The 13,673-nt window shown below is 48.1% G+C and overlaps 1 protein-coding gene across 1 annotated transcript in view; it reads right to left on the bottom strand.

Annotated features, from left to right (window-relative positions):
• TBX15 (T-box transcription factor 15) overlaps positions 1 to 12,132 on the bottom strand; it is a 98,941-nt gene extending 86,809 nt beyond the window's left edge. The window contains exon 1 of the mRNA XM_083481816.1: positions 11,501 to 12,132. Coding sequence (XP_083337942.1) covers positions 11,501 to 11,705 — 205 coding nt within the window. The 5' untranslated portion in view covers positions 11,706 to 12,132. The remainder of the gene's footprint in view (positions 1 to 11,500) is intronic.
• Positions 12,133 to 13,673: the final 1,541 nt, after the last annotated feature.

The following is a 13,673-nucleotide window of genomic DNA, read 5'->3' as shown; positions in this document are numbered from 1 at the left end:
GGGGGGGTGGTATTTAAAATGCATGTAATCTTTCTAAATGAAGACATCAGTTGACACATCTTGCAGCCTTGAGTGCATCTGTAGGATTCTCCCACACACACAAAAAAAACTTATTACTTGCATCCTTATGGCAATCCAAAAATCTACAACAGAATGAGGTAACAGAAGAATGGACTGCAGGTGGAGAGGGGTGGATCACAATTTTTAACGCTTCACTGCGATAAAGAAATAAAACCCCGCTGCAAATAGAAATCTGGTATTTAGCAGGCAAAATCCTGGGCTACTCCAGTGTATTATCACTATTTATAGGTTTTTTTAAGCAGGGAAAGTGGCCCCCCTCTGGGTGGTGTTGCTGGAAGCATTCTACAGCCACATTCTCACCTGCTTCACACCTCATTCTGCTACATGCACAGCCTAGTTGTCCTCCATATAAAAAGAATTTCAGAGGCCTAGAAGTGAGGATTCCCCAGGAGAATGAGATGCAGATTCTTTTGGAGACACACAACTCCCTCCATTCTCCAGACTCAGAGGTCAGAGTTGAATGAACCTGACCAAATCCAGGGCGCATGCCTAGGCCGCTATACCGATTCACATCTGGGCAGCTCCAGATGTGTTTATCTGCCATGTAATTTTGTAGCAGCCACAGTCTCTGCCCAATCTACCTCTGTGGGTTGCTGGGGAAACCAAGCAGGAAGAAAAAGCTATGTGTGTCACTCTCAGTTCCTTAGAGGAAGGACAGGGCACACAAGCCAGAAATGAATTAATACTTAGGGGGTAATTTGGCCAAATTTAAATACTTTTCATTTCCAGTTATTTCAAGGGGACAGAAAATGATTTGCTTGTGTCCTTAGTTAGTTAACGTTTAGGGAAATGGTTCCTGTAGTTGGTGTTGACAGTCCTTTCAATGACCATGGGATGTTGGCTGGTAGTATTTGCAACAGAAAATGTTTGCTTCCATATATATATAATGTAGCCTCAGAGAGCGGAGGTTTCATTTTCATTTCCAACAGGCCGACTTTTCCCTATTTGATAGTTTAACCAGGTTCAGATAATCAAATGCATTAGGTTAATGAACAAGAATAGATCAGATTAATGACAAGCCTTTAGAGAGCTTGTATTTCTAAATATATCTAAAATATATTTTAGAAGTCTGGAAGGGCCTGGCTGATTTTAAAAGAAAATACATTGGCTAATGTCACTGAACAAAAGAACTTTGAAAATATAAGTAGCAAGTAGCAAAAAGGAAATGGAACTATTACAGGGAGCTGAAGTGGCAAAAGGCACACTCTCCTGGCATCTTCTCCTAAACATCTCACATTAAAATGAGCAGGACTTGCACTAAGAACATCACTGTTCTTTTCCACGAGCTTTATTAATTTCAGTGGGACTTGTGCATGAGAACTCAGTTGGGGATCATGCCCAGAGCACTGGTGTTAATGTGTTCAGATCCTTTCAATGACACTTGGTTGCTTCTTAGGCAGTTTTGCATGAGAAATAAGCATATGAAACCTACTATTGAATGTTGGGCTTCATAATGACATAAGTTGATCACATCTTAATTAGAGGTGTGCTTGCACTTCAGACAAACCCCAGACTAAAGTGTGGCACGAAAAAAAGGTACAGGATTCATGTGAACTGAAATGAATGTCTTTCAAAGGATTCCAGGGCTAATTGGGTTGTTCCTGGACCTTTGGGACAGATTTAGAGGGACTCTGAAACACAGAAAGTGAGTCTGTATAAACTGATACACACACCAAGATCCACATATTAGTAGCATGACAGGAGAGGAGAAACGGAAAGTAAGGGGTGCAGTTTTGTGGCTAAGAGCTTGAGTTTTCAACCAGAGAATAACTTTATCAGGACTCCACTTTCTGCTTCTAATCATTCTGCTTTTGGGAGGGATGCAGAAGGAGTTTGTGGAGGACCAGTTCAGCCATGAGACAAGGTGAGGTTATTGCCTCGGGCAACAGGATCCACAAGGGCTGCTGCCTCCTTGGCAATCACCCGTCCACGCTGCCTCTCCAGGGGCCCTCAGCATATATCAGGCGCTGCTGGTCTCTTTCACCCTAGGGAGGAAATGACAGGGGTTGCCCTCTGGGGTCTCCTGGGCTCTGTCCCCACCCAGCATTATCCAATGCTAGGCCCCTTTCTCATCTCGCTTTATTGGCTGAGGGAGCCGGCGTACAGCTTCCGAGTCATGTGGCCAGCATGACTAAGGTGCTTCTGGTGAACCAGAGCAGCGCATGGAAACGCCGTTTACCTTCCCACTGGAGCGGTATCTATTTATCTACTTGCACTTTGACATGCTTTCAAACTGCTAGGTTAGCAGGAGCAGGGACCGAGCAACGGGAAATCACCCCATCACGGAGATTCGAACCGCCGACCTTCTGATCGGCAAGTCCTACCTAGTCTATAAATCCCTGGACCTGTCTGAGACTCAATAAGCTTCTTACCCACAGAAAGGGCTACTTTGCCTTCAAATTTCATTCAGTTCTGACAAAGAGAGGTCTGACCGCAGCAGTATTTTAAACTCCTATATGTCTTTATGGTCAGATTCTTATTTTTCCAGATTCTTATTTCCAGATTACATGTTCCGCTGTGTGGCAGTTGTACAAACCCCGAACAAAGCTCCTTATATGTCCCAGACTATTAAATGTTTCTTTAGAAAATAAAAAGCTAACTCGCTCAGCCTTCCTTGGGTTTATTTCCAGAATGGGTCACCCAAAAATTTTTTAAAAAGCAAACCTGTTCAAAATAAGAAGCCGCCAAAATTATGTGAATCAGCCCTACTTTGAGCGAATCATTTAACTAGATGTGCATCTCAATGCACATGAGGGGTATTTAATTCATATTAAGCGTCTAACACAACTTCATTTAAAACCTAATAAATGATTATTACAATCTCCTCATAAGTTTGATGTTTACCTATAAAAAAAAACCTTTGGAAAAATCAGCCAAACGTACTTGAGATGAGACCCAGGAAGTCAAATAGATTCCTTATAATGTCATCAGCGCTAACTAATCATCATGGGAGACAGTCCAGTTAAAACATGTCATCCTTGATCTGCAGTTCATGAGTTAATTGGCTAATCTGCTGATTAATTGAATTAGTCCTTTCAGCTCTGATTCCTCTACAACCTCCCTAAATGGGTATTGGTGTGCAATGGAGGGGGGGGACTGTGCTGAGGGCAACTTGACTTCCCAGATCGAATGTGCTGGAGATTCTTCCTTGTTTCCCTTCCCCATGGGAGCAATAAACAAACAAACAAATAGGCTCTGAGCACTGTTCGGCAGCCACCCTAACCACCTGCTATGCCTCAAACAGCCTCCAGCCTGGGATCAGGGGAAGAGTCAGAGGCCAAGCAGAATGGCAGTCAACTTTATAAATATCCCTCCCACAGCTGCTGAAGCTGAGGTGTCAGGCTGAAGAGCAAGAGAGATTAATTTGGGCACATCTTGTCGTATTATGAGGATTGCTTAGACAGTCGTCTAGGGTTACACACAAGCGCACACCAACTTTTATATTACAACTCCCACACAGGGCCGAGAAGGCTTTCGAAAGGTTGAAGGGAGGCAATCTGACAGAGAGAGCCGTTATATATTAATTACACTGAAATAAAACTGGCTGCTTTTCGGGATTGGACTGCATGTCAAACAGGGACCCTAGATAATGAAATTATTGGGCAAGTTCGTTGTTTCGGTGATTCGAGGGTGACATCTGCAGAAACAGGAGCAATGATGTGAGCTAAGCTAAAAGCTACTCGTTCTTCACAAGCTATTCCTGGGTTTGGCAGAGGAAAGGGAGTGGTCTGACCCTCCTATCCCTGAGAGTGCTCAAACCAGAGGTTTCTTCCCCCCAATTACGATGCTGTGGCTTGGGGTTTGATTGAGACCAAACTGCTGGAAATCTCACTAAATAAATTCCTAACAACTTTGCCTGGAACACCCACAGCATGTATTGAAGGAGAAGTGAGACTTACGCCAATAAAATGGTGCGCTTTTAGGTCTTTCTGTATATGTTATTTTAAACTTTTCTGGAACAAGGCAGTGATATTAGCAGCAGTTACTGGAAAGTCAAATAGGGAAAGGGGGCATTAAAATTAGGGGCACTGGGCATTAACCCCCCAGAATTTAAGATACTGAAGCCTAGATCAATCAAAACATTGGTTACATAAGAGATTAAAGCGTTTTCTCCCTAGTTTAGATATGGAGTCGAGTCAAACCACAGCATTTTCACTATACCCTCACCCTACAAAACATAGTCATGCTTTAGAAAGTTATTTTCATAAAATCATAGAATTGCATAGTTGGGAGAGACCACGAGGGTCATTTAGTCAAACGCTCTGCAATGCAGGAATCTTTTGCCCAGCGTACAATCGGGTCAGTGACTGAAATAAACCGATTCATTCATTCATTTGCCCAGCGTAGGGCTCAAACCAACAACCCAGAGATTAAGAGTCTCATTCATTACCTACTGAGTCCCTTTATTAATTTGCCATCTTAGATTGACCCTACCATTAGACAGCCTCAGACACAGCTGATGACCGTGGGGGTGGAGACGACGTTGTTGTTGTCGTTTCACTTTTCCCAAGAAATTCAAAGCAAAAAGGCAGCAAGTTCTTCATTACTTATTTCTTCTTCTTGTATTTTTACTGCTAGAATGGCAGAGAGGTATCTGTGGAACTTTCCTGCCTCAGGACCAGAATACCTTGGTCAGCCTTGCCGTATATTGCACCTCGCCTTGAGGAGAGGGGTTCCATTATTGCTCTGCTTCCAGCTGTGGGAGCTGGTGTCCATTGGGACTGATAGGGCAGAAGGCAGGGATGTCAACAGTAGGTGGCGCAAGAGCCAATGACAAGAGCAAGCTCAGCCAATGAGAGGCAGAGCCACCTAGTTCTAGCTTTGACTCCTGTCTCTTTCCTGCTGAGGGCAACACTGAGACTACCCAGGAGGAAGCTGGTGGGAAGGCCATGCTCTAGGCCAGTTGTAAGTAAGAAGGCAGTTAGGTGAGGGCTGGCTGAAGGCAGATTAAGGTTGGTGGCCCCATTCACCATAGTGGACCAGCACCCACTGGCTTCAGGTACCAATTCAGGCACCATTCAGGCTCCAAGTAATGGCTTAACAGTGTCCTGATCACTGTTCTTGGAAAATTCCAGTTGAACAACATATACCTGAAGGAGCATCTCCACCCCCATCACTGAGATCCAGCGCAGAGGGCCTTCTGACGGCTCCCTCACCATGAGAAGTGAGGTTACAGGGAAGCAGGCAGAAGTCCTTCTCCATAGTGGCTCCCGCCCTGCAGAACACCGTCCCATCAGATGTTAAGAAAATAAACATCTATCTGACTTTTAGAAGACATCTGAAGGCAGCCCTGTTTAGGGAAGTTTTTAATGTTTCATGTTTTATCATGTTTTAATATTCTGTTGGGAGCTTCCTAGAGTGGCTGGGGAAACCCAGCCAGATGGGCGGGGTATAAATATATTATTATTATTATTATTATTATTATTATTATTATTATTATGCATCTGTGGGGCCAATGAAATTTAAGCAGTGTTTCATTATGTGTTCCATTGCACCATCTGTATTAAACCTGAAGACCTTAGCTGATTTTTTTTAATTTTACAAAGTTTGGTTGTTGTTTTTAAAATAAAAAATAAAATCAGGAGAAATGTGCCACAAAGCGAATCTCAAAATTTGCAATGGCTGCTCAGAAACTGAGGCCAAATAAAAAAAAAGCCTCCATATTCTTGCTAGACTGCAGACACATTCATTTGACCCATACTTCCTTTGTTTGACATTTTACCATGATGACCTTTTGGTTAAACTATAAAATTAAACTTGACCTACAGCTCTCTCAGGAAAACCATTATGCCACAGAGAGATGCTGCCCAGCAATAAGACCTCTTCATCGAACAACTTCACAATGAAGTTGAGAGATGCAAGTAAAACACTAAAGAAACCAAAAAAATAAATGAATAAATAAGAAAAACCTTTGTTGAGCAAAGAAGAGGAAGTTTAATTTTCTTCTGTTCTTTCTGATTATTGGACCTAAAAGTACAACTACTAAAACTATATTAACAAAAACAGATGGACTAGTTGGTAGTTCTCTGGTTTATGTAAACCCCCTCTCTGAGTTATCAACATAAAAGAGATAAAAGGGAACCATATTGGAAGAAAACCTTCCCGTTTGCCTTGCCCTGACCTCTAGGGGGGTTATTTTAATGCACACTGTGACGGCCAGCACCATTTACACAGTCCACATTTTATGATGGACAGCTGTGCATAACAAACTCACAGCCTGCTCTGCAACCCAGATAAACTGAAGTTTCTTGGGCTGCGGCTGATTAAGATGGGATCCTAGGCAAAGGCGCTAGGAAGCAAGACCCACTAAAAACACGGGGACCCGAGAACCATAAATATGGATAGGATCAGCTATAGGTCCTAGCTGGCAACTTTGACCCCCAACATATAACTGGAGAGCACAGCCAACTAACTCCAACTGAGTTTATTCCAAAACGGCGTGGTGAAGGTTGTGGGAATATAATTCTGCTCAAATTTTGGCACTTTTGCCGGGCTCGGAAACAGGTTAGCAAATAGTTACTTGGCACAGAAAGCAGTAACTATCCACCCAGTTAAGGAAACATGCTTAGATTCAAGTTTTGTGCCTCTGACCTAAATGTGTTTAGGGGCGCATAGTCCAGAGATGGATACTTCCAAGTCAGCGGGCCAAGCACGAAGCCATACCTTCATTGAGCTTAATGAAAATAAACACAGCATTTGGGGATTCGTTTGAAATCCCACCAATTTCCATTCCAGCAGCCTGATAATTTGCATGCGTCTGGAAGAAAATCTCGTTGATTTCAACGAAACTTTCGAGATAATTATGGGGAGGATTGCACAACTATAAAGCATCTAAACTGCTCACCTGAAGGGGGTTGTAGTTGGGGCTGTATTGCCACAGATTCATCGGAGCCGATCCCAAACTAAGGGGCAGGTTCCTCTCTGAGAAAGAAAATCTGGGAACGGGCTAGGATCCTGAGGTGTGTGTGGAGACCTCCTGCTGCCACAATTAAAAAGGGCTAAATTCTCTCTCGAAGAGGACCCCCACTGGCTGACCCTGGAGGGGAGCTGTTCCCCCACTTGCCCCACCATCCCAGTCTGACTCGGGAAGAACGTCTCCTTCCTTTTCACAAACTTTTCTCCTGCGCGCCCACTTTTAGAAGGGGCCGACGAGACCCTGTTCTACTCAATGTTCTACTGCCACTGTCAGATCGGTGTCCCCAAACCCACCCAGATCGTTGCATACACCAGTCGAGAGCATAAACTATGTGTGAAAAATCTCTGCACCTAGGACACGTGTGCGGCGCTGAGGGCGGGAGGAGGAGGAGAAGGTCGTAAGCTCATCGGGGGAAAACACACCATCACATAGGTGGCATGTGGCTGAGAGATTAATAGAAAGCGGAATCGCTGTGGAAAACGGTACCCACCCTCCCACCATCACTACCCCGAAAAATGCAAGGAAGGACACGCAAGATCATATATAGTTTTGCTTCCAGGTTTGTTTGTTCTCTGAAAAGACTCCTGAACCCTTACTTTCTGCGGGCGTCTCTTCTTGCAGTGTCGGCTGTGTACAGAACAACTGGGAAGATGCTTAGCGCGTCAGAATCTTTAAAAATGTCTCGATATTAAAAAAAAATAAATCCCTCCAGACTCTCCAGTGTTATTTTATTTTTAAGGAAAAAGACCCCGAGAAGCAAGAACACTTTTCTCTTTTTCCAAGGCTGTGCCTCGGATTAACCGAATGGCGCATCCCACTCAAAAGGGTTTCTGCTTCAGCTAAACTAGTCCGGGGCTAAAGTAGTCTGGCAGACTGGGTTAGGCAAAAATCCAGACAAACCGAGGAGCCAGCCAAACTTCTTCCAAACTGGACTCGCCCTTTTAGGTAAAGAGGATCATCCGCCGTCCCAGTGTGCCCCCCGCCACACACACACACACAGAGAGAGAGAGAGAGAGAGAGAGAGAGAGAGAGAGAGAGAGAGAGAGAGAGAGAGAGAGAGAGAGAGAAGTTCTCGGCGGGTGCAAGTTTGGCGCAAACGCCCCGCGCGTTTTGCAGCGGCAAGAGCCGGGAAACAGAGGACTTGTCAGGTTTACGGGTCGAGGGGAAAGCCCACGCGGCAGGAGAAATACATATTATGACGGGGAGTAGCGGGAGAAAAGACGGGGTGCGAAGTTAGAGCCGTCTTTTAGGTTTCTTCAAGGACGCGTTTCGGGTGGGCGGCTCGGCAACAGCACCAAAGCTCTTTAAGAACTTTTAGCTATGATCCGGTGTTTTAGATTAGAGGACGGCTGCAAATATAATGAACGCTGAATTTGAGGCCTGGCGCAGAGCGCAGATCGTGGCCCGCTGCGTAGAGACAAGAGGAAACCAGCCGCGCTTCTTGTGTATAGAGCGGGTTTCGTTAAAAAGCAACAGCCAGGTCTCGCCTTGTGCTTTTTATCGTTGCAGCGAGATCCCCGCCACACACCCCATTCTTGGTTTAAGTAAGCAAGTACTGTGCTTCCCTCCCGCCGCCCACATTGTTGGCGTCAGAAATAAATGTCCATAATGATCGCGATAATCTCGGGATCTAGGCGGCTGTTGCAATGGCTCTTTCCCCTAACGATTTGCCTTTTGTGATTTTTTGGGGTGACTATTATCTTCTTGCTGCAGCCAGTCCCTGTTTCTGTTCTGGTTTGGTGCTTTGCGCAAATGCCCCTCGCCTCGACCTCGCGTTTCCCTTCGCAATTCTCCTTTTCCGACCCTCAGCCCGGGGGATTCCTTCGAAACGAATCCGCTGGGAGCGGGGGTGGAGCAGGGATCGCCGTCGGTCCTGCTAAATTGAAAAACATATCGCTTCTACGCGACTGCAAACAGTTGAACAATGCGCGCCCTCCTCCGAGAGGTGTGGGGGGAGTAAAGCGGTGGGGGGGGTTGGAGGGGTGGGGAAGGAATCCCCCAGATAGATCTCCCTATATTCTTTACTTTGTGGAAGAACTTTCGAAACCCAAGTCTGGATTCCCGGATTCGCTGCCCCTCCAGAAAATCAATTTTCGCCTCCGGAATCCCAAACGCCTTTCTTCGCAAGGTCTCTTTCCGACGGTTCCTAGAAGCGCTTATCGAAGGGCTATTAAATGCGGTTCCAGAAGACTTGGAAGGCTATAACGAGGAGCAAGAAAGTTGCTGTCCCGCCCGCACCCGTTATTCTCTAATTATTTCCGAGGCAGAGCATAACTAAGACATTTGTAATTAAGACGAGCCCTCCAATTTATTTATTTTTTACAAAATCACCCCACTTGAAGTAGAAGTAATAAGAGAGGGAAGGAGTTCGATTCACAGCAGAGGGGGCCCTCGGGGAACAGGGCTGTGAGACGGGCCTTGTCCTACTGAGTTAAAATAATTCACCCGTGAAGCAAAGTGGGAAAGGCCCGCGGACTGCAAATCGGACTGAAAGCCGATTTCAGAGACTGGTAGACCGGGCAGTTCTCCTGCGCAAAGCTCCACTGACTGCTCGAGGAAGTGGCTGGAAAACGTCCCAAGGAATTGCGCTTTTCCGAGACTGGACGGCAAAATCCAAAAATCATGCTGAATCCAAGCTCGCTGTCCCCCGACGGGGCTTCGGCTACAGCGGAGAGGTCAGAATAGGGATTTTGTTTTGTTTTTTAATCATCATCGCTTTGAGGGGAAGTGTAGGAAGCGGGAAAAGGACTTGCAAAAGAACTTCGATCCTTGGCTAGGTGGAAATCTAAGCCCCGCTGGAGGCTCGACGGCACTTTGGATCGGGCGCTCTCTCGATCCTCCCAGCAAGGGACTGACTTCGAGCGGTCAGTTTCATGAAACAATCCACCGGTAATTCTGGCCTGTATTTATACTTCTAGGCACACGAATTGACTTGTTTTAACTCAGAGAAAATGGATTTCGCTTTTACTGCAACAGGAAAAAATTACGTTTTGGAAAATTACAGATTTTCAGCTCTTTCCTACTTTTGGAGTCCTTATTTTTTTAAGAAATAATATTTACAGTAATTAAAAAACCGTCTTTCGAATTATAACTGAAGTGATTTGACACATACAGCCAAACAGGGGAATAAACGGATTTCTATCAAATGGCGTTTTTAAACCCTTTCTCGCAATAGTGTCATTGGAAGACACAATATAATTTACAGCACTGCTCAAAACGGGAAACGGTTAAAAAGCTGAAAATTCAAAACGATCACCTGGGATGTCATGTAATTTATTTGTGGAGGCTGCGATCCCACGCACACACGTAAGGCCCCATCAACTACATGGGACTTACTTCTGAGTAAGGCTGCTTAGGCTCATATATATACATACGGATCACAAATACAGCTATAGATACAGCTATAAATAAATATAGTAGATATATGGCATGCGTCCTAAAAGACCAGGATGAGGAAGAGGAACCGACGTGAAGAAGTGGACAAGTCTTTGCTAACACTACACCGAGCCCGCTGGAGCCGTGGGGAAGGAGAGTCGGATCCGGTCCTCGCAGGAGCCCGGTCCGTCCATCCTCGCTGCCGGGCTCCGCGGGCCAAGGACTCTCGAGAGGAGCCGCTTGAACGAAAATAGTCTCCAAGCTGGGTTGCCAATCGCGGCGCCTCTTTCTCGCAGGACCCGCAGCCCAGCTCCCGCCCGTGGGCCCAAGGCCTGATCCTGTTGCGTCCCTGAGTGAACTTCCCCCGACTTCTCCGCGCTCGGAGTCCCGAGTCTCCATCCCGGGATATGTTCGCGGTAGGAGCGCGCGAGGAGGCGCCCCTTTCCCAGATCTCTCCCAGGCCCGGCAATGGCGAGCTGGCAAGGAGCCTGCGTCGCCCACCCAGCGCCGCTTGGCCCTTCGGGGGGCGCTCTTTCGAAGCCAGGGGAGGCTTGCCTTGATGCCTTTGGCTATTAATAGCCATCAGCCGGTCTATTCCTGTCCTGGCGTGGCGAAGGGGCTGCCTGGCAGCAAGAGGAAGGCAAGGCAAGGCAAGGAGTGGGGAGGCCGAGTCCCTGGGGACGCCCGGGCCAGGGTTCAAGGGATACAGTTTCCCCGACGGCTATTAAAAACCACAAGCAACATTGAGGCGATTCCTGCATTTCAGGGGGTCGGACGAGACGGCCCTGTGGGTCGCTTCCAACGCTACCATTCTGCGGGGAGGCTGTGCTAAATTAACCTTTCCGAAAGATGTATCCGTCGGTTGCAGCCTGAACGGTTTCCACCAGGAACCTCCAAAAATCCGGCCATTATTCCAGGGCCCCTCCAGCAACACCTGTCGGCGGAAGGTCAAGCCTCCGCAGGCCACAGCGAACGCCTGTCTCGTTGGAGGGGCTCTGGCCTCGCATTTGGCCACGGCTTCCGCGTGCCAAGAGGACTCTCCAGCCGCCCCAAGGCGCGTCCGCGGACCCTTTCCTTCCTTCCTTCCTTCTCCCCCTCCCCAAAGCCAACCCCGTCCAGGCCACTCACCGTTGGCGTTGAGGTCCAGGCACTGGGCGGGGTCGTCGGCGTCCGGCAGCTGCCCGTCGGGGCTGAGGCTGTCCATGGACAAATCCAGGCCTTTGTCGTCCCAGTCGCGGAGCTTCCTCTTCTTGTGCGAGCCGATGAGGGCCTCCACCGAGAAGGCGTGCGCTCGCGAGCTGAGGGCCACTGCCGAGCGCCTCCTCTCGCTCATTTTAGCCGCCCGACGGGGTGAGTGCGTGCCTGGCGAGTCCCGCGGCCCGAGGGGCAGGCACGCCGCCGCTGGCCGGAGGGAGGGCGACGCTGGCTAGCTGGCTGGTTCACGAGGCTGGGCCCCAGCAAGGGGCAAGCGGAGAGGCCGCCTCGACGTGAGAGCGCCCAGCGCCCGCCTGGACGCTACATCCGCGGAGCAGCGCAGACGACCCACCGACCGCCCGGATCGCCGGCGCCGCTCAGAGTCGCGGCGCTTGCAGGCTGCGCTTCATTCTTTCCTTTCTCTCCCCCCCTCCTTTCCCTCCCTCTGATTGATCCAAACTTCTGGGGAACTTTCTTCTCTTCCCCCCCCCCCAACACCCCCGACGACACCGCCAGGCTGTGCGCGCCTGTCAGGAGAGAGCCGCAAAGCCCCTGCCCAATGGAAAGGCGCGCAGGCCAGGGACCTCGGCGCCCCGGAGCCAATGAGGAGGGGGCGGGCCAAGCGCCCGGGCTGCTTCTCCCAGCTTGGCTCCTCCTGGGCAGCTGCGCGCGGAATTAACCCTTTGCTGGACGGCAGCCGAGCAGCACTCACTCCCCCTTCTCTCCCTCCAAAAACAAGCCGAGAGGGCGCCCAGCCCCCCACCCTGCCCCAGATGCAGCCCCCACCTATCCACCCTCATCCCTGGCATCTTGCATAAGATTCTCCCCCACCCGCTCCCCCCAAATATGCGAAGCTGCTCGGAGAAAAATCGACAACGCCGACGACCGCATGCAGGAGGGATCGTTTTCCACTTCTGCAAATGCTACCTTTTCTTTCAAGCGAATTAAAGTCGCGAGGGTTGGGGGAGCAGCAGCGAGGTTTCTAAAATGTACTAACCAATATATATACATATCTCCTTGAAAATGAAGTCCGTTATGAGGGTTTGGCAGTTTCACGGCGAAGTCCTGTTTAAGCAAACTGAGCCGGCATTCCGCCCGAGTGCAAAGTTTTGTGCGCGCGCGAATAGCTTCTTTGGGCGTTATTGGATGAGATTTAAACTGGTTTCAATCCAGGCAAACTTCGACGTTGGTAGGTTGATGGGTGGACGGGAGGAGGGACTGTCCGTAAAAACCTTCGGCCTTAGAAAACTCTTTCAGGTGTGCGTCCAAAATGCATAATCACAACGACCGAATCAAAAATCAACAGAGGCACAATACATTTCTATATCACGGTATGACGGCGACGACTATTCGATGTTTCCTCTCCTATATCCTATCCTAAACATATTTCCTACGCCTCTTTACATCTAATAATGTATGGCATGTATTGACCATACTAATAAGCCATCCGCATAATTCTGATTATCGCTCTGCAAGACTTACAGGCCACATTCCCACGGACTCAAAGAGGTTTACTGGGGATGGGGGAGGAAGAGCACTGTAAACGGCAACAAAAAGGTGGATGCGATAAAAGACGCGGGCAGGATCTAGCCCAAGGTAACAGCCACTTTTAAGTTGACCTCAGAGTGAAGACCGTCGAGAAGGCTGCGATTCTAAACTCTCTAGCTTGGGAATGCCTCCCGACGAAATCAACGCACAGGAGCCGGCAGTAAAAATCTGTCCCGGTGAAATCAAGGCAGGCTGCGATCCAGTGCATTTCCCCTCGAATCAAACCCTAATTATTCCCGCAGAATTTACTTGCCAGTAAAGCATGTAGAGGCTTGGGCTGCCTGGTTTTTGTGTTTGGGCTGGAATCGGCCTCTTTATGGAGAGGATATTTTATTTTATTTTAACCAAATTTCCCAGTTCATAAATCCGGGCAAAAGCGAAGCGGAGACGTCATTTTTAAAATAAAATGTCCAACTCTGTTTTATTGCTACATTTCATTCCCCCTACACGCCCTTCTATGTTGAGACACAGAAACAGAGAAACAAACTGCCCAATAATCCCACAGCGTTTAGAGAGAGAAAGAGACGCAGGGAGCGCAGGCACGCCGCCGAGCGCGCGA

The sequence above is a fragment of the Podarcis liolepis genome (genome assembly GCF_965112155.1).
Source record: "Podarcis liolepis genome assembly, chromosome: 17".
Taxonomy (NCBI): Eukaryota; Metazoa; Chordata; class Lepidosauria; order Squamata; family Lacertidae; genus Podarcis; species Podarcis liolepis.
This window is presented reverse-complemented; position numbering and strand designations above follow the sequence as displayed.